This window comes from Nycticebus coucang, chromosome 18 (genome assembly GCF_027406575.1).
Source record: "Nycticebus coucang isolate mNycCou1 chromosome 18, mNycCou1.pri, whole genome shotgun sequence".
Classification (NCBI taxonomy): Eukaryota; Metazoa; Chordata; class Mammalia; order Primates; family Lorisidae; genus Nycticebus; species Nycticebus coucang.
In genome coordinates, this window is record NC_069797.1 from 63,490,068 (window position 1) to 63,516,306 (window position 26,239).

Consider the following 26,239-nt stretch of genomic DNA (forward strand, 5'->3'; position numbering starts at 1 on the left):
CATGGCGGGTGCCTGTAGTCCCAGCTACTTGGGAGGCTGAGGCAAGAGAATCGCCTAAGTCCAGGAGTTTGAGGTAGCTGTGAGCTGTAAAGCCACCGTACTCTACAGAGGGCGATAAAGTGAGATTCTGTCTCTCTTAAAAAAAAAAAGAAAAAAAAGACTGAAACTAGACCCGCATCTTTCTCCACCCACAAAAACTGATTCAAAATAGATAAAAGAACTAAATTTAAGGCATGAAATGATAAAAATCCTTAAAGAAAGCATGGGTAAAACTATCAGCCTAGTGAAAGAAGCTATCAGCCTGGTGAAAGACTTTACTTCTGTGGCAGTTGCAGTAACAATAAAAATAAACAAATGGGACTTAAGTAAACTGAAAAGCTTCTGTACAGTTAAGGAAACATCAACCAAAGCACATAGACAATCTACACAATGAGAAAGGAATGTTTGCATATTTTGCATCAGAAAAAAGCTTGATAGCTATGATCTGCAGGCAACTCAAATTAACCAACATGAAAAAAGCCAAAATCCCTTATATCAATGGGCAAGAGAGAAGAATAGAACCTTCTCTAAAGAAGACAGATGCATACATAGCTAGCAAACGTGAAAAAAATGCTCATCATTCCTAATTATTAGAGAAATGCAAATCAAAACCACCCTGATGAGATAATTATCTAATCCCAGTGAGAATGGCCCACATCACAAAATCTGAGAACTGTAGATGCTGGCATGGATGTGGCGAGAAGGGAACACTTTTACACTGCTGGTGGGACTGCAAACTAATACATCCTTTTTGGAAGGAAGTAGGGAAAACTGTCAGAGAACTCATACTAGACCTCCCATTTGATCCTGCAATCCCATTACTGGGCATCTACCCAGATGAAAAAAAATTCTTTCACCATAAGCACACTTGAACTAGACTGTTTATTATCACAGCTCAAATTACAATCGCCAAAATGTAGAAACAGCCTAAATGCCCACCAACCCAGGAATGGATTCACAAGCTGTGGTATATGTATACCATGGAATACTATTCAGCCATTATAAAAAAAGATGGAGACTTTATATCTTTTGTATTAACCTGGATGGAAGTGGAACACATGCTTCTTAATAAAGCATCACAAGAATGCTGAAGCATGAATCCTATGTACTCAATTCTGATATGAGGACAATTAATGACCTACTACACAGAGTGGGGGGGGGGTAGGAGAAGAGGAAGGCAAGGCGGGGGGTGGGGGTCATGGTGTGTGACACACCTTTTGGGGGCAGGACACAGTTATAAGAGGGACTTTACCTAACAAATGCAGTCAGTGTAACCTTGTTTTTTGTACCCTCAATGAATCCCCAACAATTAAAAAAAAAAAAAAAAAAAACCTCAGTGGATTCACATAGCAAACCTGGGCAACTCTCCAGAGCAGCTGTCCTGTGTGTGGTAAGGCTGCAGTCCAGGCTTCGGTCTTTCAGCTCTCCCATCTCAACATGAGTCTTTCTCATGATCTTTGTGCCTGTGGAAGAGACAGACTGTACAATTGTATAAATGCTATGTCACTTGGCCAGAACTAGTCACACAGTCCTTTCTAAACTGCACAACAAGGTGTTGGTAGGCACTAGTGATGACAACCACACCATGTGTTAAAAATTTAATGCCATTAACTGCCATTTTAATGGATCATCTCTTACATCCTAAAATTAGTTCCAAACCTTGAGGAACAATATTATAAAGGGAACAATATAACACTGGAAATAAAAATACCTAGATATGAATCTGTAGTTTTACCACTTACTGCAATCTTGGACAATAGAACTTGTGATTCTGTTTTCCCATTTGGAAGAAGGTTAATGTGTTCTTTGTAGAAAAATTATGAAGGTAGAATGAGCTTAGGTAAACATGTTAATAAAAATATAAAATAAAAATATATGAATGTTATTTTATTTGTTGTATAGCTTTTAAAAAGTGAGGTTATTTTTAGATCTGTGTACCTAGCATTAGATACTGGGCTCTAGCAAGAAGTTTTATATCACTAACTAAAAAAAAAAAAAAAGTATGTATAGGTCCCAAACAGAATTTATTCCTTCCCACTGGTCTTTCAGAAACAAAGCTTAGACATATTTTCTCTACCCTTGAAATGTTCTTTTTAAAAGAAATTTTTTTCTTACATTCATTTCACATGGGGTACCAAATAAAATTAGAGGAAAATTAAAATTTTGTGTAAATTTGTAAGAAAACTATCATCAGAAGATGCAATGTTGGAAAATGTTTAGTTTTTAAATTTTTTTATTTGATAATATATTAACTAATTTTTTAAATAAGGTAAAGTGAGATATTTATTTTTAATTGATTAAATAAGAATGAACTTGATTCATAATTCAAATATTACTACAGATTTCTTGTACATAGTTAATATAAAATCTAGCTACATATGCTTGAAGTAACTTGTTTTTCTAGGTCACTTGCTATGGTCCAAACTTCTTCCTTAATTTTCTGATAGAGTTTGTATAGGTGCGCTGTTATTTCTTAAGGTATTGGATAGAATTTACCAGTGGTGCCACCTGGGTCTGGGCTTTTTTTATGGGAAGATGTTTAATTACTAATTCAGTTTCTTTACTTAAAAATCTGTTTAATTTTGTTTATTTTTTTCTGTTTTGATCATTTGTGTCTTTCTAGAAATTTGTCCATTTCATTTTACTTAACTTTTTGGCATAAAGTTGTTTGTAATATTTACTTATAATCTTTTTCATTTCTGTAGAGTTAAGAGTGATGTCTAATTTTTTGAAGATTTTTAAATAAGGAGATAACTTAAAGATGGAAATAAAAAACATTCATTTGGGCAAGGCACGATTGCAAGAGGGACTTTGCCTAACAAATGCAATCAGTGTAACCTGGTTTATTGTACCCTCAATGAATCCCCAACAATAAAAATAAATAAATAAATAAAAATACATTCATTTATGTCTGTATATCTCAGGAAGTAATTAAGTCCATAATTATATTAGTGTTCTCAGTAATATGTAGCTATACGTGAAAATTTCCATTTATACCTCACAGATATACAAGAAAGTACTAGACACAGAAAAGTATTTAGTACTGATATTGCAGCCTCTTTCTATTCGGCAGTAGACAACTTTACGAATGTATTTGTGATAGCCTATTGTTCTGAAATTGTTACTGGCAAACAAACAGTTTATATACTGTCTCAAATTCCATTAGTTTTTGTAGCAATTTGCTGTGTACCTGTTAGTAGATAGCTATTCCACCCTATTTTGAATTACTTATGGATTTTAAATTATTAATGGCATTTCAGTTATTTGGCTTTTGTTACTTCAGGGTTTTATTTTCATTATTAGGAGGTTAGTATAAAAGTCTTTAGGAGATAGCTACTTTCTTTAAAAGAACTTCTTTTGAAATTCAAATTGCTAAATTTTCAACAGTATGAAAGTCAAGAGTATTTTCTGTATACATGGATGACTTTTCTGTTCTTTATGTTTCATTCAAATGAGCCTCTCTTTTCATTGGGACTGTACGCCGTAAGTCAGTGCTGATTAACTAACATTCAGTATTTTTTTAAATACACGGATATAATGCTGTTTAAATAATGGATATAAATGCTGTTACTCTCAGAAATGGTGAAACTATGTAATGTTGCATTTTTGCTCAGATACACTGTTCACTATGGGATGGGGATGGTTGTTCTCACCTGTAATCCTAGCACTCTGGGAGTTCAATGCAGGAAGATGGCTTGAGCTCAGGAGTTTGAGACCAGCCTGAGCAAGAGCAAGAACCCGTCTATACTAAAAATAGAAAAGGTAATTGAGCCTTAAGATGGGTGCTTATAGTCCCAGCTACTTGGGAGGAAGAGGCCGGAGGATCGCTTGAACTTAGGAGTTTGAGGTTGCCATGAGCTAGGCTGATGCCCTGGCACTCTGGCTTGTGCAAACAGGGTGAGACTCTGTCCCCCTTCCCTCCCCAAAAAATTGTTGGTAATAGGGTTTATTTCTGAGCTCTGTGTTTTACCCCTTTGGTCTATAGGTCTATCTTTATGCCAGTACCACACTAGTTTTTTGTTGTTGTTGTTGTTTTGAGATAAGAGTCTCACTTTGTCACCCTTGGTAGAGTGTTGTGGCATCACAGCTCACAGCAACCTCAAACTCTAGGGCTTAAGCGATTCTCTTGCCTCAGCCTCCTAAGTAGCTGGGACTACAGGCACCCGCCACAGCACTTGGCTATTTTTTGTTGCAGTTCTCATTGTAGTTTAGCTGGCCCGGGCCAGGTTCAAACCCACCAGCCTTGGTGTATGTGGCTGGTGCTGTAACCACTGTGCTACGGGCGCTGAGCCAATAACACACTGTTTTTTGATTACTGTACACTTGTAGTAAATTTTGGAATCAGGAAGTATAAAACTCCAGTTCTATTATTTTTCAAGATTGTTTTGTCTATTCAAGATCCTTGGAAATTCTGAATGAATTTTAGGATGGGTGTTTCTATTCTTACAACAACGAAAATAAGTCATTGGGATTTTGATAGGGATTGCATTGAATCTACAGATTGCTTCGAATAGTACACCATCTTAACATTATTAAGGCTTTCAATCTGTGAACAAGTGGTGGTGTTTCATTTATTTGTGCCTTCTTTAATTTCTTTCAGTAATGTTTTATAGTTTTCAGTGTATTAATATTTTCCTTCCTTGGTTAAGTTTATTTCTGAGTATATTTTTCTTTTCATTGCTATTTTAAGTTGAATTATTTCCTGAGAGTTTTTTTTTTTTTTTTTCAGATTGTTCACTGTTACTGGATAGAAATGCAATAGGTTCCTGTGAACTGATTTTGTATCAGCCATTTATTAGTGTTAACAGGTTTTTTTGTGGAATATTTAAGATTTTCTACATAGAAGGTTATGTTGTCTACAGATATTTTCCTTCTTCCTTTCTAATTTGTATACCTTGTATTTTTTTTTCTTGCTTAAGCTAAAATATTTTTATGCTCCTATCACATTTGACAATTAGATAATCTTTATTATCTTTAGGTTAACCTTACTAAATATACTTTTTATCTTAAATCCAACTTTGAGAAAATACTCTGTTGGTGGTTATTCTACCCATCTTTATATTCATCCTTCTTTACTCATTTTCCTGATCCTTGCTTTGATTTGGGAGGTAGGGGGACCTGGGGCCTTATTATTTCAAGATTATTCTTTTTTAAGGCACCAAAGGAGACAAGAAAAGTTTTATCTTCTCAAGTGATCTTCCTGGCTCAGCCTCCCAAGTAGCTTGAACTACAGGCTACACCCCTTAATGAAAGGATTTATTATGTAAAATTTGTATTCAGTCAAAAGGCTATACTTAAGGAGCTAGAAAGCCACAAATACCCTTGGGGATTCCTATTTTTAATACCTTTGTTTTTGTTTGGACTGGGTGTGGTTCCACATCATTTACAACATTTCAGTTTGCAGAGTAACCTTCTTAGGTGCAGTTTCTCTTTTGTCTTTAGCACATTCCTGTACAATATATTAAAAGGCTCTTCTTCCCCCAACCACCCTTTCCCTAGTGATCTTGAGAAGAATTACCAAGTATAAATAGTATTAGTTTTCTTCAAAATAGGCATCAAATGATTAATAACTTTATATCTTAAGACTTTTTTAAAAAACATATGATTTAATATAACATAAGAGTTAAATTTTTCAAAGAATGACTGTAAATAAATCCTAGCCTTTACCACACATGTTAAAACTCTAAGAAATGAAGCATGATTTATATTTTATTACACCTTTTTCCTTAAGAAAGTCTTCTTAGTAATCATTAGCTTTGCCTGTGTGTTTGTACATTCTTTAATCCAATGTCACAAACCTTAGTGTGCATCAGAAGCACCTGTAGAACTCGCTGAACTCAGATTGCTGGGTTCCCATCCTCTGCAGTTTCTGGGTGAGACACAATTATTTGCATTTCTTACAAATTCCCAGGTGATAGATACTGTACTGGTGGTCCAGGGACCACATTTTGAGAACTAGTGATCTAAATAATACTGTGTAACTTTAATTCTGTACCCACCCATTTGTCATTGTCTAACCTAGACTGTTTTGGTCTGGGTACTCTACTGTTTCTAACTCATAACATATTTTTTTCAACATTATTCCCTTCTCAGTTTTTAAAAGGTAGTCGATGATTTTACTGTTATTCTCATCCCCCATGATTTCTTAGACATTTTTGTTTTCCTACTCCCTGACATACACACACAGTTCAGACTTCTAAATCCTGCGGAGTCGGTGCTAGTAATGATGACAATAGAAGAAACAGAATTTATACATCATTCATCCTGTATTTGTTAGGCCCTGTTCTGAGGATTTTATTTGAATTAATATAATTCTCACAAATCACCCATGATGTAGGTATGTTATTAATGCAACATAACTAATGAGAGGAAATTTAAGCATAGAACAGCTCTTATATCTAAGGAGATGAGATGGGAATCTAACCTAAAGTTTATATAGTTTCAGAGCCCAGACCTACAATTTCTACACTATCCAGCTCTTCACTACTATGCTGCCATGTTATACCCTATCTACATACCATGTCTGAAACCACTTGCTTACTTTGTTTTCCACAGCCCTCATTAAACTTATAGGTGACCTAGATCACTATATCCAAGCACTATGCTAAATAATATGCTTGTAATTAGTTAAGGCCTCATAACAATACTATGACTTTTTGAGAAAATCGAGGCTTCCTAGTCTAAATAAGTTGCCCAAGTTACTACTAAGTGCTAAAGCCAAGACCTAGATCTTTTTATCACTGTGGCCATCTTCTAAGCCATTATACATCCATCCTTTCAACCTCTGCCAGATTTCCCAAACTCAAGTTGCTTATAGCATGAGAATCATGTTCCTAGTATTGGTTCAGATCATTTATCAGAGCAGTAGTTTACTGTTATCATTAATATTACAGGAAAATACCTGTTTTTGGTTTTAGATTCTTTCTACCTGTCTCATCTCAACCACTTTTTTTTTTTTTAACTATCAGGTGAAAGGTTTGATGTAGAATTTTCTTACCCATCTGAATTATCTTATATGGGGATGTCAAAAAATGTATATACGCTTTAAGAAAGGAAAAAACTGATTTAAGATTGTAATACTCAGGGCTGAGGGTGGTGGCTTATGCCTGTAATCCTAGCACTCTAGGAGGCCGAGGCAAGTGGATTGTCTGAGCTCACAAATTCAGGACCAGCCTGAGCCAGAGCGAGACCCCTGCCTCTAAAATAGGCAGGCATTGTGGTGGTACCTGTAGTCTCGGCTACTTGGGAGGATGAGGCAAGGGAATCGCTCATGGCTGTGAGCTATGACGCCATGGCTTGTTACCAAGAGCAACAAATTAAAACTCTGTCGCCAAAAAAAAAAAAAAAAAAAGATTGTAATACTCAATATATACTAAAAAAGTTTGTTATCTTGTATATTATATTTTGTATCTCTTGTAATTACAGAAGTTACCATGACTTGAGTATTGATGATTTTAATGCAGTTTTTCCTTTCTTAAATGTGTATGTATTTTCTGGCACCCTCTTTATGCTGTTTTTCCACTGAAGCATATTAAAATTCTAGGCTTCCAAGCAAAATACTGTGTCCCATCTTCTGACTTGCCCTTTTGTGTCTCTACCAAACAATACTGTAACTACTGTACAACCTGCCCTATCTGCAATTGTACCTCCTTGTTGACTTAACGATAGTCACTAGTATTACAAATAACACTAGTTTTCTATAACTTAGATGAGAATACCATTATCATCTACCTTATAAAATAACTTAACTTCATTATTAGACATAGACAGTACCTCATGGATGAGAGTTGAGGTAAAGGTAGGTAGAATAAAGAATTAAATGTCCACTATGATCTATAAAGATGAACTCAGTTGAATTTCCTGAGAAGGGAAAATGAAGATATTTCTATGGCATTAAGCTTCACAGTTCTAAAATAACTTTCTTTGCTAGAAAATTACATATTTTAGTAAGAGCTTTCATGTTTTTTCTTTGCCAGAATCTATTCAATTCCTGATTAACACCATATAGTCCATATACTTTTCATAGTCGTCAGCTATTTCCTTTATTTGGTATGATCGCTAGAACCTTAATCTTTCCCCTCAACTCCACCTCATCACATATTTCTTAAGTACTCCTCATGCCTTGCTTAAGTCCTCCTATCATCCTTCAATTTCTTTCTTACATCTTGACCCTAAATTGCTGGTCTGTCTTTAAATCCTAAATTTCGTCATAAAAATGTATTAAGATTACATATATAAAATCACTTGAGAAAAGATCAGCACTGTCTTTGTCAGAACTCATCAGGTAAAAGAGTTATTCTGATGCCATGACAATACTTAATAAAATTCTAGGTAAAGGACTTAAGAGCTTTAAGGATTAAATTACCATATAATCATTTTTTCTATACTAAGCAACTAAGTGTTCCATTAGTTTTGAATGGCTTGGTAAAATTATAATGAAAGAGATTCTGCCGGGCACAGTGGCTCACGCCTGTAATCCCAGCACTGTGGGAGGCTAAGTTGAGAGGATTGCTTGAGCTCAGGAGTTCAAGGCTTGTCTGAGCCAGAGCGAGACCCCGACTCATGCAAAAAATTGCATGAGCCGCAGCAAGCACCTGTAATCCCAGCAGCTTTGGAGGCTGAGGCAGCAGGATGCCCACAGCCCAAGTCTGAGGTTGCAGTGAGCTACGATGCCATAGGGTAGAACTCTGTCTCGACAAAAAGAAAAGAAAAGAGAGATTCTAATATTGGCTGCATATATGCATATTAGTAGCCTGCGTGTATACATATTCTAATATTGGCTATTAGTACTCTGCATATATGCATTTAAATTACTCAAGATCTTTATTTGTAAGAGTGATTTTAAAAAATAGGTTCAAATATCATACTCTGCAGAGCAGAGGTTAAGAGTGCTACTATTCCGGGTGGCGCCTGTGGCTCAGCGGGTAGGGCGCCGGTCCCATATGCCGGAGGTGGCGGGTTCAAACCCAGCCCCGGCCAAATTAAAAAAAAAAAAAAAAAGACTTCTACTATTCCAAAGCTTGCTTTTGGCAGAGAATCATGTCCTTTGCTCTGTTAGCATTAGGCCTTTGATGCCATGGAGACAGTAATTTTTTTTTTAAAATACACTTAAAGTATGCATACATACCCCAAAGTTTAAAGTGTTACTTTATAATAGATTTTGAATATTGGCATATTTTGAAATTTTTTCTATATTCTTTTAATACTTTATCATTTTTATCCTCTAAAAAAAATAAAGAATTCTGGCCATTGTAATGACAAAGCTTTATGTTACTTTTTACAGGGTCTTGTAGGAATAACTTAGACTCTCTTTATGAGTCAGTAATGGATGAGTATTTTGAAGAACATGTAGAAACTTTTGAAAAAAATAGTGTGGGTGGTACCTGTAGCTCAGTGGATAGGGCACTGGCCACGTACACCCAAGTTGGTGGGTTTCGAACCTGGCCCGGGCCAGCTAAAACAACGATAACAACTGCAACAAAAAAATAGCCGGGCGTTGTGGTGGGCACTGTAATCCCAGTTACTTGGGAGGCTGAAGCAAGAGAATCACTTAAGCCCAAGAGTTTGAAGTTGCTGTGAGCTGTGATGCCACAGCACTCTACCTAGCTTGAGACTCTGTCTCAAAAAAAAAAACAAAAAAAATTGTGATCTTAAACACCCACATGTCTTGGTCATTAATATATAATACATACAAAGCAATTTCAGATTCAACTGATAACTTTGGTGCCAGTGCTATGCTAAGCACTTTTACCCTGCTATAGTTTATTTAAAAGAACTCTGTTTGAAAGCACCAAAGCAATCTTTGAAATTTTAACTTCTAAAATATTTAACTAATTATTTGAATGTATTTCAATAGTATTCCTGAGTTTTCCCCCCAAAAAATTCGTGAATAAAATTTATACAGGCTTTCTGTTAAGTAAAACTTTTCAATTCAAAAATTATACTTTGTTCTTTACAAGAATGAATAGATTCCAGGGCATAAAATATTACTATTCCTTAGACCCCATGATTAAATGGGTAACTAACTCACAACTCTGTAGCATCCAGCTGATATGGCCTAGTTAATATTTCAGTCCACCAGCAGTTTTGACTTCTTATGTTAATGGCTGAGCAGTAAGGTGATTGATTTCCTTGTTAAACTTATGTAGATTAGACCTGTTGGCTTATATTAATTCCGCTTATATTACAGTATTTATCACGACCGAGCATTAGAATAGTTATTTCTGAATAAAGAAAACTTTTTGATTATAATTATTATAAACAACTCTTAAAACTTCGTCCTGTTCTTTCTTTAGTTAATGCCTCTATATAATGGCAAAGAAAGCCAACATAAGAAAGCCCTTTGCTTTATAAAAAAAGAGAAAATGTCTAAAGGTAATAGGCAATCACAATTACATTCATAGTTTTGAATATTAGATTTTAGCTTTTTCAGTTTTCAGTGACTTTTTCCAAGACCCATGTCCTGTATGAAGAATGCATCTAGTTTTTTTTTTTTTTCTGGCACAAAAAATAGGGTAACCTGATCTGAGTCTGACAGAGTGTGTCGTTCATTTAAGTGCTTCCATCTGTTGCCTGCTATTCCCCTTACTCATGACCCCTCTATGTTTCTCTCTTTCCCCTTTCCCTTCTCTTTTTCTCTGTATCTTTCCTTTTTCTCTCTCCCTTCTTTTCCCTCGACCCCCCTCTCTTTTTGTCTTTAGCCCCTCTGAGGAAGGCAAAGTTTGTTGAGAGCCCACGAATTCCAGAGTCCGAGCTTGGCTCACCAACCCTCACTTCAGCTCAGAAGCTGGACGTGGATGCATACTGCCCTGGTAAGCACGCATGCAAAGTGTCTGCTTTGAAAGAGGGAAGACTGGACCCAGCCCATCCAGCAGAGCAGTATTTTGCACGTATACTACTCATAAAAACAAGTGACCTTTTTTTGCAACTGTTTGCATATTCTTAAAAGAAAATATTTTTTACTAAATAGCCTTCCTGTTTTGACTATTGATATAATAATGAAAACAATTTCAAAAATAATTTTTTAAAGAATTAAAATAATTTTGGTAAATAGTTTTCAGGGTTATCTTTGTGATTTGATATACTTCAAGAAATTTTGCTGTGGCCATGTACAGACAGTGTTGAATCCTGTAAGAATGTTCAACACTAGACTTTTTGCATGTGACCTATTATGCTTAATTCATTTGGATTTTTGCATAGTTACAGAAGATACTTAGGATGTTGAAAACATTATACTTGTATTAGAAAAGAACTAGTACAGGTTTTAGATATGGACTCCTTTTGGATACTCACTTTTTAGAAATAACCTTCTTATAAATGGCCTGTAAATACATGTAGGAGTTCACTAAAACCCTTCTTGTGTGGGAGCCAAACATGAGATAGACTCATTATCAATGCTTAGATTCTTTTATACTTAGATGAGTTGCCTGGCAACATTCTTTAAACTCTCTCAACAGTGAGTCTATAGAGTTGTGTCAGAAATGTTCACAGCTCTAGTTGAGTATACAGATTAGAGCATTAGTAAAGGACCTTGGAAGATGTAGTTTTAGGTCTTTTGTTTATTCTTGCTCATTAAAATTGATGTTAAACCACAGAGGATGCAACTACTACATGTTTATAGTATTAGGGGTCAGCAGAGTGAAATGATTGCTAGTTCTAGGGAAAATATCTATAAGGTCTGATCTGAAATGTCAGGATGATACTCCCTGGAAGCCAGATAAGACATGTTGAAACAGAAACAAACAAAATAATGGGAGAAAACTTGGGCCAAACCTAATAAAATAAGAGACATTTGATTTTATGAGTTAGTTTTGAATATTCAAAGACCTTGGGGATTTTTATTTCAGAGAGTTGAACCTAAATTTTGGGCTTCACTATTGTGGATGAGTATTCCTTTCTAAATCAATCACAGTTATGTTTTAGGAACCGGCTATTCTGTTTCCAAAAGGAACAAAATAGCTCTTTAAATGGTACTATAAAACATGATTAGAAGAAGAGTCTTTTTCATATTTTGAGGTACTATCACACTTTTTGGGCAATGAAATATTGTGCTTAGCATTTCTTCATGCAAATTATTGTGTTTTAAAGTAAAAAAAAAATGCTAATTTTCTATTCCTTCCTTTAGTTTTGGAAGAAAAACTATTCAAGGCCTTTTCTTTTCCAGATTTGCAAGTCAGAATGCATATCAGGAGGACCTAACCTTTTACTTCCTAATTACCCATATGCCATCCTTAATATATTAAGGATCTAGCTATTGCTATTGTCAGGAAGCAAAGTAACTACCATTTGTAAGAATGCCAGTGCTGAATCACTATGAAAATTTTTACTCATATATATTTTCTACAAGCACGAATTCCTTGTTCAATTAAAATTGAACCAATCTATACCTCACTTAAGATTTTTTGAAAGCCAGAGAGAAACAAAAACATGATGCCAAAATGCTGATTGCTGTTCTTTCTTTTCTTATCTGAAACAGGTCTAAAGCATAGAAACTTCATAGTGATTTGCTCTTTTATAATAAAGTTATTAGACTCTCTGAAAATAAGTTTCTACTGAGGTAAGAGTGAAGGTTGAAGTTATCGCTACATAGTACCAAAGATTAACAATAAACAATGAATTGATGAAAATGCTCATAAAATAAATATCAATCTAATGCTTTAAAAATTTCTTTTAGGATATACTAACAGAATCATGATCATAATTTATTATACTAACAGTGTTCTGATATCTTCTTGTCCACCTACTTTATTCATTGTCGCCTGCAAATTTTGGGAAATACATCTCACAGAGGCAACAATCATAAACTGCAGGTTAGAGCAGTGGTTCTCAAATTTTAGTGTACTTTAGAACTACCTGGAAGAATTGTCCAAATGCAGATTGCTGGGCCCACCCCTACAATTTCTGATTCTGTTGGTATGGGATAGGTTGAGAATTTGCATTTCTAACATTCCTAGGTGATGCTAAAGCTATTTAACATTCCATACTTTGAAAAACCATGGAGTTAAAGGGCTGCTGCAGGATGCTTTCAGTGATAGAATAAACAATGCTGAAAGACTGTGGGGTTCATTCTACCCTTGACTTCTGAGGTGTAATTAGCAATATTGTTTCTGTGAGATCTAAACTTAAATCTTTTGGTGCCAGAATTTTAGGTTGGAAGAATAAAGCTTTTGTTTCTGAAATTTAGAAATAATCATTTTTAAGTATTTTTCATTTGTCTGTTTGTGTCTGACACCTGGGTACCCTTGTCTAACTTGTTTGTGTTGTCCTACATGCAAAAGGAAGCTGTGGATCAAACCAAACCAAGTGGTTGATGTTTAGTCTGTAAAGTCTAGAGAAAGCTACTCTAAGCTATAGCTATTGATGCAGGGGTCCTCAAACTACCGCCTGCGGGCCACATGAGGCGGTGTGATTGCATTTGTTCCCGTTTTGGTTTTTTTACTTCAAAATAAGCAGTGTGCATAGGAATTTGTTCATAGTTTTTTTTTTTTTTTTTAAACTATAGTCTGGCCCTCCAATGATCTGAGGGACAGTGAACTGGCCCCCTGTTTAAAAAGTTTGAGGACCCCTGAAATTGGGTGATTCAATCTACATAGCATTCAATTCTAAAATATCTGATTAAAGTTTTACTGTTCTTCAAATCAAATTTCCTATTTGCAGAAAATGTGAGGAAAATATGGGTAAACAGTATGTAGTTGTGGTTGCAGCTACAACCATGGAGATGATGGATGGTGTTAACTGAAATATCAGAATAAGGGCATGCTTAGGGAATTATGTTTGGTAATTGTCTCACAGTGGGTGACACTAACACCTAGAGAATTTAAGTGATTTGTGTAAAGTCAAACAGGATTTCTTTTTGAACTCTTGAAGTGGACACAATATAGTCTAAAAACACTTTGCCCTCTAATCCTATTCCTGTGGAAATTTCTTAAGCATCCTTTACTACTCTTAGATTTAGCAGCAGAAAATTTAGTTTTTAAGTATGAGATAGGGCCATATTCTATTTTTATGAAAAAGGATGACCCAACTAACGGTGATTTTAATAAAACAATTCCTAAAATAAGAGAATAAATTCATCCTACATTCTATAACTTTCTGCTTACAGTATTACTTACTAGCTGGATGATTTCTGGCATGTCACTTTCCCTGTCTATCTTAGTTTTGTCATCTATAAAAATGGGGATAATCCTAATCAGATTAATACATAGAAAGCATTTAGCAGAATGCTTCACTTATTGTAAATGCTCATAGATGTTATTTGATTTTATTATTTTTATAGTGTTAATTATAAAGTATTGGCTTGGCACCTGTAGCTCAATGGTTGGGGCTCTGGCCATATACACTGGGGCTGGCAGGTTTAAACCTGGCTCGGGCCTGCTAAACAACAGTGACAACTACAACAACAAAAAAATAGCTGGGCATTGTGGTGGGAGCCTGTCGTCCCCGCTACTTGGGAGGCTGAGGCAAGAAAATCACTTCAGCCCAAGAGTTTGAGGTTGCTGTGAGCTATGACACCACAGCACTCTACCGAGGGTGACAGTGATACTCTGTCTCAAAAAAAAACAATAAAATAAAAAGGTAAAGTGTTTTCTAAAGATCTTAACACAAGATCTTAAAGTGTCTTCTATATAAAGAGAAAAAAATACAACGTAAATTGACCACCCAAAGGACTGTAAAAAACTGGTCAACATACAGGGTGGTCAAGTAGGGGGGCTGTACTGATACATACATGTGGGGCATATCTGGTCTGTGAAAATTAGATCAGTTAAGGAAGTGGTCAATGTAGGGAAGTGGTCAATATGGAAGTTGTGCTGTATTTAAAGGCTTAGGGTCATTTTTAGTTGAATGAGTCTTAACATAATTCACTTCTGATTTTTACTAGTCTTATGATCAAGAGCCTGTCATATAACTTTTCTGTGCTTCAGTCTTCTTTCATAGCAACATTAATATATAGCATAACATTACTTCTGTAATTTAACATATTACGTATTTATACAGATATATAAATACACATGCATAGAAAAACTGTCTTGAAGAATACACTAAATGGTAACATTGGTTGCCTAGGATGAAAGAGATTTAGGATTGTTGGGAAGTTAGAAGTGAAGATAGTGCTAATGTTAACAGAGGTAATATCTGATTGGTGGGATTATAGGTAGTATTAATTTTCTTTCTTAAGCACCACATTTTAGTGAATAAGAGCTTATATTCTGGACTTAGAGCTGGTTTTATGACTTTCACCTAATAGCTATATGACTGTGATAAAAATAGACTACCTTTGAAAAAAAGGCATAACGATCCTAATAGGACTGTTACTAGGATTAAGTGAAATAATGTATATGCCTCATGCTTAGCATATAAAAGTAAGAAGAGATATTAACACCCTTCCTGTCACTGTCGTTCACCATCATCATTATTATACGTCTGTGCATTGTCTAAAATTTCTGTAACAAACTTCGGATGACATTATAAATGATGATGGTATTCTCTGTTTATAGTTGAGTTTCTTAAGCATTTATGTTATACATTATAAAAATATAAAATTTCAAGTGTCGGCTGGGTACAGTGGCTTACACCCATAATCCTGGCTCTCTGGGAGGCTGAGGTGGGTGGATTTCTTGAGCTCAGGAGTTCAAGACCAGCCTAAGCAAGAGCAAGACCCCTCTCTACTAAAAATAGAAAGACTAGCCAGACATTGTGGTGGGCACTTACAGTCCCAGCTACTTGGGAGACTGAGGCAAGAGGATCACTTGAGCCCAAGAGTTGGAGATTGCTGTGAGCTGTGATGCCAGGGCACTCTACCCAGGGCAACAGCATGAGACTCTGTCTCAAACAAAAAATTTCAAGTGTAGTTGTGAATTTTGACACAGACAGTAGGCCAAGTTAATAGTTTCATAGGATTTTTGACTATACATACAAGTATACATCAGGCCAAAAATCCAGATCAGTCTTCTGAAAATAGATAATGCCAGATCTTTTGAAGGAATTTGAAATTATTTATGATTCTAGAATTGCTTATGTTTTTTGAGATAGAGTCTCACTCTGTCACCCAGTGTAGAATAACATGGTATCATCATAGCTCTCAGCAACTTCAAACTCGAGGGCACAAGAGATCCTCTTGCCTCAGCCTCCCAAGTAGCTGGGACTACAGGCATGAGGCACCACACCTGGCTAGTTTTTCTATTTTTTAGTAGAGATGGGGTCTCGCTCTTGTTCAGACTGGTCTCAAACTCCAGACTTAAAGCAGTCCACCGCCTTGGCCTCCCAGAGTGCTAGGATTACAGGCATGAGCCATTGCACCTGGCCTGATTCTAGGAATTTTTTAATTGATATATATCTGTTTATGAGGTATATGTGATATTTCCATACATGTATACAATGTATAATTATCAAATCAGTATTTAGGATATCCATCACCTCAAACATTGATCATTTCTTTATATTGGGAATATTTCAAATCTTCAAGCTATTTTAAAATAAATTATTTCAAAATTAAAATATTTGTATAATATAATAAATTATTGTTAATCTTCTTACATGAATCCTTTTAAATCTCTTTAAAAATAGCAGTGTCTTTCAAAGACAAGTGTTATTTAAGGTGACAAAATTAGGATGTATTTAAAAGTCAAGGAAGAAAGAGAATTTTATAGTTATTTGGTGCATATTCATATTATATATTTTACATTTATAAAAGATTTTTCATTTAGATTTCTTATGAGCTTATACATTCTGTAGTACAAGCCACTTTAAACAGATGTTTTTAAAAATGTGTGTTCAAATTCCTGGAACTATCTTTTTCCAGCTCCTGTATATATTATAGTCATGTCATTTCAGATTTATTTTTTCATTTTCTTCCTTTGTTTTTTAAATACACTAGTTTGGAGTAAAATGCCAGTGGTTTAGACCTTGGAGTTAGACTCCCTGTGTTCATACACTACATACCTGCTCTGCCACTTACTTTGTGTGCCCTTGGGCAAATTACTTAACCATTACTGATTAATTTCCTTATATGTAAAATGAGGATAATAATATTACCTAAATCCTAAGAAGGTTGTGAAGATATAGCATATTGAAATATGTAAAATAAAAACAGTTATCTGGTTCATAGTGCCATAAATCTTAACTACAGTTATTGTAATGTTTTATGTTGATGTTCTTTTTACTGTCTGTTGTCTAAGGAAATTGTGGGAAAAGTTACATCTTTTTTATGAATGCTTCCCAAAGAGGATCAAATTGCACCTATAACATGCAGTCATTGGCCTGTTTTACATGGAACTTATATATAAATACAAAGTTGTATAATTTTTGATTTGATAGGAGCTGTTTTTCATAGTGATTATAGCTCAGGCTCTGGAATCAGATAAGTGTGGGTTTAATTGTAGCCTTGCCACTTAACAGCTGTGTGGCTTTTACTTAATCTCTTTAGTCCTCTGGTCCCTTGTCTGTAAAATGAAGATTGTAATATCACTCTATAAGGTGTTTGTGATAAATAAGGTAACATATAATTTACTTAGCACAATGCCCGGAATATCAATTATTATGACTAATAACTTATCTGTCACATACATATATTATTAAAAATTTATTTCTAGAAAAAATGTTTTTTTCTAAGCAGAATATATGTTCTTGCAGTTCATTATTAAGAAAGGTATTCTTGTGTTTTGACACACAAGAAGCTAGAGATTTATGAATTCTGTATTTGTTGACCCCACAACCATCCTTTACCACTAAGTCACTTAAAATCCCTTTATCTTTTTGTATTTTCTGGTCTAAAAGTTATTCATTATAGCATTTAAATTTATGAGACTTGTGGGAATTGTCCATTAAATCCTTCTTATTATTATTGAGTATCAACAAAAATAGGTCCTTGTATTAGTTATCTGTTACTACATAGTAAATTACCATAAAACTTAGTACCTTAAAATGACACTGCTGTTTCATAATTTCTGTAGGTCAGGAATACAAATGCAGCTTAGCTGGGTTCTATGTTTCTCCCAGGTTGTAACAAGGGGATGGGAGGGCTGTTGTCAAGGCTCAGCTAGGGAAGAATCTTCTTTCAAGTTTATGCATGGAGTTGTCAAGATTCAGTTCCACGTGGGCTGTTGAATTTAGGGCCTCAGTTTGTCACTGGTTTTTGGCCAAAGGCCACCCTCAATTCTTTGCTATGTGGGCCTCTCCACAGGGCAGCTCACAACATGGCAGTTTGCTTCAGCAAGCAAGCACGGAGGCAGGGAGAGTACAAGGAAGATGCGGTGACAGTTTTTAGAACCTAATCATGGAAGTGACAGTCATATCTCTTTTTGCTATATTTCATTTGTTAGAAGCAAGTCACTAGGTCTTACTGTCAAGGTTAAGGATAACACAGCAGCCCAAGGAGTGGAGGGGAATCATCCCTGGGAGCCATTGAAGAAGTTGTTATCTCAGTTCTCTTTGTTTTTTTCCATCAGTAAACTGTAGCACATCCACAAAAAACAATTTTTAGTGTTACTAATGTCCTTTATTTTGTCAGTTGTGTCCCTTCAGCAAGGCTGGTAGTAGGAAGAAGAGGGATTGGAACCTGTCTTCTGGCTGTCATTTCCACAGAATCCTTAAATAGCCAATTTAAAGTAAAACTTTTCTGGGTGGTGCCTATGGCTCAAAGGAGTAGGGTACCGGTCCCATATACCGGAGGTGGTGGGTTCAAACATGGCCCCAACCTCCCAAAAAAAACAAGTAAAAGTTTTTATTAGTGGAAGATCTGTTTAAATCATAACATATTTTATTTCATTTTATTTTATTGAGACAGAGTTTCACTTTGTCTCTCTCAGTAGAGTGCCATAGCATCATAGCTCACAGCAACCTCAAACTCTTGGGTTCAAGTGATCCTCTTGCCTCAGCCTCCCAAGTAGCTGGGACTACAGGTGTTCACCACACCACCCGGCTATTTTGTTGTTGTTTTTGTAGTTGTCATTGTTGTTTGGCAGGCCCGGGCTGGGTTCGAACCCGCCAGCCTCAGTGTATGTGGCTGCACCCTAGCCTCAGAGCTATAGGCGCCGAGCCCAAATGCCAGTTTTTATAAATTTGGTATTACCAATTTACAGTGCCATCAGCATACCACTATTTAAGCATTCCTTTGCCCTAATATTGTCATGTGCTTTTTTGTTTTGTGTGCCATTCTGCACTACAAATGTGTCATGATAATCTCATTATAGTTTTGATTTCCATTTCCCAGTAATGTTGAACATCTTTTCATATGCTTATAGAGATTTTGTTCATTTTAAAAATTGGATTTCCTTTTTTTAATTGATTTAATTTATAAGGGCTCTCCCCCTCTATGGCTTGCCTTTTTACCGTCTTATTGGATACAAGTTCTTATTAATTAACTTCACTTTCCTAGTCTTTTCTGGTTAGTGGCTTGTGACCTAAGAAGTATTTATCTAGTTCTAGGTCATAAAGATATTCTATAAGGTTATTTTCCAGAAGGCTTATTGCTTTATTTGTTACATTTGGGTCTGTAATCTATCTGGAATTGGTATTTGTGTAGGGATAGGATTCATTTTTCCATACAAATGCCATGTTGATTAAGCACTAATTTTTGAAAATGCTATCATGTTACAGAAACACTGCAGTGGTACTTTTGTCCTAAATAAGGTGATTATATATGTATAGATCACTTTCTGGATTTTTTATTCCGTGTCATTGATCTTTTTATCTGTGGTAGTGTCGATCATATTGTGTGTTAACTACTTTAGCATTTTTACAGGGTGTTCACAAAGTTCATGTGTAGGATAGTTGACTATTTTAAATTGTCCACAAACTTTATGGACACCCTGTATTAAGTCTTGTTATTAAGTAATATGTCATTCTTCTTCAAATTCTCTTTACTACTCCTGGACCTTCCCAGTTCCATATAAAACCTAGAATCCCCTACTCTTTATGGTGCTATATTCCTCACACCATTCCTTTATGGTGCTGTACTGTTTTGGAAGCAAAGCTTAATTCATAAATGCACTACTTACAAACAGCTAAAACAAAACCAAGAGCTGCAGATTTAAATGTTTTTTTTTTGTTTTGTTTTGTTTTGTTTTTGTAGAGACAGAGTCTGACTTTATGGCCCTCTGGCCTCACACAGCTCACAGCAACCTCCAACTCCTGGGCTTAAGTGATTCTCTTGCCTCAGCCTCCCGAGCAGCTGGGACAACAGGTGCCCGCCACAACGCCTGGCTATTTTTTGGTTGCAGTTTGGCCGGGGCCGGGTTTGAACCCGCCACCCTCGGTGTATGGGGCCGGCGCCTTACCGACTGAGCCACAGGCACTGCCCGATTTAAATGGTTTTAACGAACATTTATACATTAGGCCAATGAGCCAGCCTGGAGGACAGTGACGACCTATCCTTACAACAATGAGTATATGTAGGGCCCAGTTCTCGATACTCTACATACCTCTCTCCTCTAAGAGGAACCAGGGCTTCTTGGAAAAATGCCTGATTCCAGGGCTGGGTAGAGAAAATGCAAGGTGAACCTGGAAAATCTTTGCCAGAAAGCAAATAAGTGCCCAGAAAATGACAAGGTTATGTTAAGAGTCAAATTAAAGGCTTTTCCTGGCCAAATATAGAATAATTTGAGCAAAAATAATGTTCCTGACAGATTATAACTCATTGAAACAGATAGGAATCAGTGAGATCATACTGATATAGATAGATGAGGTTAAAAAATGAACTTAGAAAAATCGCTGTTTGACAAGGATGATAGTAATTAATTCAACCAAGAAAGTGAATGGATGCTAAATATTAAAAGTTGTTGAAGGAATTTAAACAGATACCTGTACTATCGTTATTCACAATAGCTGAAAGCTGGAAACAACCACCCAACTGTCCAAAAACAGATGAAAGGATAAACTAAGTGATGTACAGACAATGGAATAATATAAAAAGGAATGAAAATCTGATAGACATACAGCATGGGTGAACCTTTGAAAGCATTATGCTAAATGAGACAATCCAGACACAAAGGAACAAATATGAATAACTCCACTTATATGACACACTGAGAGTAGGCAAATGCGTAAAGGCAGAGAGTCCCTCACCAAGGACTGATGAGAGGAAGAAATGGGAAGTTATTTTTTTTTGACAGGTACAGAGTTTTGAGGGATGATGAAAAGTTCTAGAAATGGATGGTGGCAGTGGTTGTATGACATCGCAAATGTACTTAAGGCCAATGAATTATATACCCCAAATGGTTAAAGTGACAATTTCGTTACCTATATTTTAACAACCCCTCCCCCCCAATTTTTTTTTTCATTTAAAAGTTTATTGAGGGGTCACGTGAGGTTGGGAGTTCAAGATCAGCCTGAGCAAGAGGCCTTGTCTATACAAAAAAAATAGAAAAATTAGCTGCCAGCACATACCTGTAGTCCCAGCTACTTGGGAGGCTGGGGCAGGAGGATCACTTGAGCCCAGGACTGTGAGATTGCTGTGAGCTATGATGACGCCACTGTAACAGAGTGAGACCTTGTCTCCAAAAAAGAAAATGAAAAAAGTGTTGAAGAATGAGGTTATTTACACAATCTCAAAGTATTCCCCTACAAAATATGTATTAATTACAAAGAGCAAAGATATAATTTTATAGTGGAAAATCTGGCAGATACTACCATAACCAAGGGATCGAAGTTAACGTAACAGTACTTTTGTGATATGTTGCCAACAGTGCATGCCTGAATCAAACTGAGAGGTAACATCAGATAAATTTAAATTTAGAAACATTGTACAAAACAACTGGCCTTTAAAAGTCCTTAAAAGGTCATAAAAAGTTAAAACTAGGAACTGTTCCAGATAAAATTGATAGCTAATGCAATGCATAATCCTGAATCGTGTCTTTTTGCTAAAAAGGACATTACTGAGACAAATGTTAAAATTTTAATGGAGTCTGTGGATGAGATCACAATAATATAAAATGTTACTTTCCTAATTTCTATGTTGGTACTGTCATTATATAACAGAATGTCCTTACTTATAGGAAATCATAGTATCAGTGGATGATGGGGCATAACATCTGCAACTCTCAAATGGTTAAGGAAAGTAATGTTGTTTGTATTATTCTTGAAACTTTTCAAAAAGTTTAAAATTATTTCAAATTTAAAAAATATTTACACAAACTATCTTTCAAAGAAAAAAAGAAGATAAAAGAACTTGAATAAAGTGGTGATTATGGGTGCAAACTAGATCCAAAACTAGTACTGTTTTGGACTGCTAACTGCAAAGAAATAGGAGCCTTGTTCTATTCAGCAAGTTACATAAATATTAAACATCCAACTAAAGCATTTCAAGTAAATGAATAGAGTCTACCATGTATCCGTTATAATCTTTTAAAATGGGAAAATCAGCTCATAGACAAGGACCTTGTAATTTTAGATTTAGAATACAAAAACTAAATAAATGACAAAACTGAATATAAGAATAATTGCAGAAATAGATGATTTTACTTTGAAAGACTCATGTTTTTCAATGCCTTTGTATTATAGGTGATACTGAACAGGAACTTGGCCCCCCTCCATCTGTAGATGAAGCAGCAAACACACTCATGACTCGTCTGGGTTTCCTCCTTGGAGAGAAAGTCACAGAAGTTCAGCCAGGGGACCAATACAGCATGGAAGTACAGGATGAAAATCAGGTAAGCAGGTTTCTATCAATTTTGTGAAACATAGTACGAATCAGCTTGTTATACCAGGAAAAGAAAAATGGTGTGTGTGTGTGTGTGTGTGTGTGTGTTTTCACTCTGAAAGGAATAATTCTAATTTTGAAAGCCTTTTTAGGCCTAGAATACAACTCAATTTTCCATAATCATTATTTCTTTTTAATGTATGATACATCTTTTAGTTTCGTTCTTAGATTTAAAAACTCAAAAAGCCACCTTTAGGCTTTAAATTATTTACTGAATGAAAGAAAAAAACAAATAAACAAAATTTACATACATATGAGCAGTATACCCCAAAATTGCAAAATATGCATTGTTTCTGAGTTATTTACCAAATCGATGATATGCTGGATCTTAGAGTATGTCTCAGTAAATTTCAAAAGATTATGACTTCTGTGACTACAGTATAGTTAATCAATTATAAAATGATAGCTTAGAAAATGATACCTAAAAGATAACATAGAAAATCCCCCAAATATTTAGATAATTAAGTAATTTACTTCTAAATAGCCTTTGAGTCAAAGAAGAAATCACAAAGAATTAGAAAATATTTTCAACTGAAATAATAAAAGCTAAGTATAACAACACTTGTAGGATAAAATGTGCTTAAAAAGAGTAGTTTTGAATACATGTATTAGAAAAGTAGAAAACATGAAATATTGGAAAGATAAAAAATATTAACAATTAAACAGTTATTTCATCGTTGTTTTTTTTTTTTCTTTTGGCTATTTCCATTCTTTTCAGTTTAAAATGTAACAAAGGAAATACTAGAGTCACATTCATTTATGTGGCCTTAATCTTTAACATGAATGTCTTGTAGCAAAGCATTTATTTAGAAGGTGATAAATTCATTTCAAATGTTGTCTTTTTAGTAGTAAATAATGGTGAAGATGCTAAGATATATATTAATTGTGTCATAATAAGATGTAAAATAATTATTTGAATATGTATTTTTTTTCTGTTTATTGTGAGGGTACCAACAATTAGATTCCATAGTTTGCCTTTGTTTGGTTAAAGTCCGATTAGAAGGTGTGTCCTACACCCAGACAGGGTGCCACATACCGTTGGAGTGTACCCACTGGGTAGGAATTGACCCAAGCTCTTCCCACCTCCCCCCTGCTTGAATTTCATTGTGTTTTTCTCTCATGTGAGCATTAATACCTGCTAATCTGCTAGTTCCAATTGAGTACTGGGTACCTGCGGTGTTTGCTTTTCCATTCTTATGATACTTAAGAGAATGGTCCCTAATACTGTCCAGGTTTTTGCAAAAGATACATAATCTCCATCTTTTTATAGCTGAATATTCCTTGACACATGTATACCACAGTCCATGTTTTGGAGGGCACATGGGTTGTTTCCACATCTTTATGATTGTGAATTGTGCTGCTATAAACATTTGAGCGCAAGTGTCTTTATCATAGAGTACCTTTTTCCCTTTGGGTAAATACCCAGTAGCGGGATTGCAGGATCAAACAGTAGGTCTACTTTTAGTTTGAGGAATCTCCCTACTGCTTTCCACAGAAGTTGCATAAGTGTGCGGTCCCACCAACGGTACGTGTTCCTTTCTCTCTGCAGCCATTCCTTTGGGACTTCATGCTGTGAGCTATTCTTTCTGAGGTTAGATGATATCTCAGTGTGGTTTTGATTTACATTTCTCTAGCAACTATAAGCATTTTTTCATGCATTTGTTGGGCATTACTCTATCTTTGTAGGAAAAGTTCCTGTTCGTGTCTCTTGCCCAATTTTTAATGAGGTTGCTTGATTTTATCTTGTTGATTTGCTTGAGTTCTTCATAGATTCTGATTATTAGCCCTTTATCAGATGGGTATCATGCACATATCTTCTCCCATTCTGTAAGTTGTCTTTTTGCTTCGTTGATTGTGTCCTTAGCTGTGCAGAATCTCTTTAACTTGATCAGGTACCATTTATTTATTTTGTTGTTGCCGTGATTGCCAGTGCTATCTTCTTCATGAATTCTTCCCTAGGTCAATAAGGTGATAGTACATGTCTGAGTACTCCCTACAGAGCAGGGAGAGCTGACACATTTCCTCCTGGTTTGTTGGTAAAAAGATTGGATTTCTCCATCAAATATAAAACTTAGTTTTGAAGGATATGGGATAGTAGGCTGTTACTTGTTTTCTTTGAGAAGATTAATGTATGAGCCTACTCCCTTCTGGCTTGTAAAGCTTCCACAGAGAAATCAGCTGTTTATCTTGTAGGTCAGATGCTATTATGCCTATCTGCTTGCAGAATTTTCTCTTGCATTTTGGCTTTGGCCAGGTTCATTAAAACATGTCTAGAACATGCTGTATTTGAATTGAGTCCTCCTAAAATATCCACTTAGTAGGCATATGTCTGCATCTTTGGTGATACTTGAAGAAATTTTCATAATCAACTAGAGCTTCTATGCTTTTGGACTCTACTCTTTCAGGGATACCGATAATCTGTATGTTCGTGTGCTTTGTACAGTGTCATTACTCTAAGAGATTGCTCTGCTTTTGCTCTCTTCTTTTCTCCCCGTTTAAATGACTGGCTTAGCTTGAGAGCCTTGTCTTCAAATTCAGAGATTCTTTCTTCTCCATGGTTTAATTTGTTATTGAAATTCTCTACTTTGTTTTGAAATTACCTAAATGCCTCTTTTTAATTCTTTAATTCTCTATTATTTCCTATCTAATTATGTCCAGATCCTTGGTGACTTTGTCTTTAATTTCATAAATTTCTTGGGACATTTTTTGGACTTCTTTTTGCTGGTTTGTTTTCTAGTTTCCCTTCAATTTTCTTCATCATTTTGTTTGTTATCTATAATCTGAATTTCATTGCTGTCACTTCAGCATTTTCTGAAGGTTGGAATTTTCCATAGTAGCTCCATTGTGATCTCTTGGGGGAGCTGATCTGTTTTAGTTCTTCATGTTGCCAGGGTTCTTTTGGTGGTTTCTCCTCAAATGTGATTTCTTCTTCTAATTTTTTGTCCCCTTTTTTCTTCTTGAACTCTAGGTGTTAGGGTTCAGATGACCCTTTTCCACCTTGTAGAGGCCTCCTGTAATCCTTGGTTTGTGGAGTTTTTCCTTTATTTTCAAAGCCAACAGTGTAGTATCTTTAAATCTTGTAATCTCTTTCTCTCCATCTTCTTCTCTATTTGAATAGGTTTGTATATCTTGTAGATAATGTTCACGTGTTCCAGGGCTCTCTCCTCTAGCCTTTCTATCCTCTTTATCGTCACTCCTTAACTTACTGGTTTTGCTGTGTACACGTTATAATCGCCTGGAGAATTTTATAAAATTTGGATGCCTAATAGCTCTAATCTTTTTTTGGGGGGGAGGGAATGGAGTCTCAGGCTGTTGCCCTTGGTAGAGTGCTGTGATGTCAGAAGCGATTCTCTTGCCTCAGTCTCCCAAGTAGCTGGGACTATAGGCACCCCCTACAATGCCTGGCTATTTTTTGTCATCATTTGGCAGGCCTGGGTTGGATTCAAACTCGTCAGCTCCAGTATATGTGGCTGGTGCTCTAGCCTCTGGGCTACACGCCCCGAGCCA

General features: G+C 35.7%; 1 protein-coding gene across 7 annotated transcripts in view; it reads left to right on the plus strand.

The window, feature by feature from the left end:
• Window positions 1–26,239, plus strand: part of TANC2 (tetratricopeptide repeat, ankyrin repeat and coiled-coil containing 2) — a 382,898-nt gene that overhangs the window by 146,664 nt on the left and 209,995 nt on the right. For 6 of the 7 annotated variants that reach the window (XM_053567902.1, XM_053567904.1, XM_053567905.1 and 3 more), the window contains exons 5-6: window positions 10,740–10,850; window positions 22,534–22,682. In XM_053567902.1, coding sequence (XP_053423877.1) covers window positions 10,740–10,850; window positions 22,534–22,682 — 260 coding nt within the window. The remainder of the gene's footprint in view (window positions 1–10,739; window positions 10,851–22,533; window positions 22,683–26,239) is intronic. The other variant, XM_053567907.1, reaches the window with a different exon arrangement.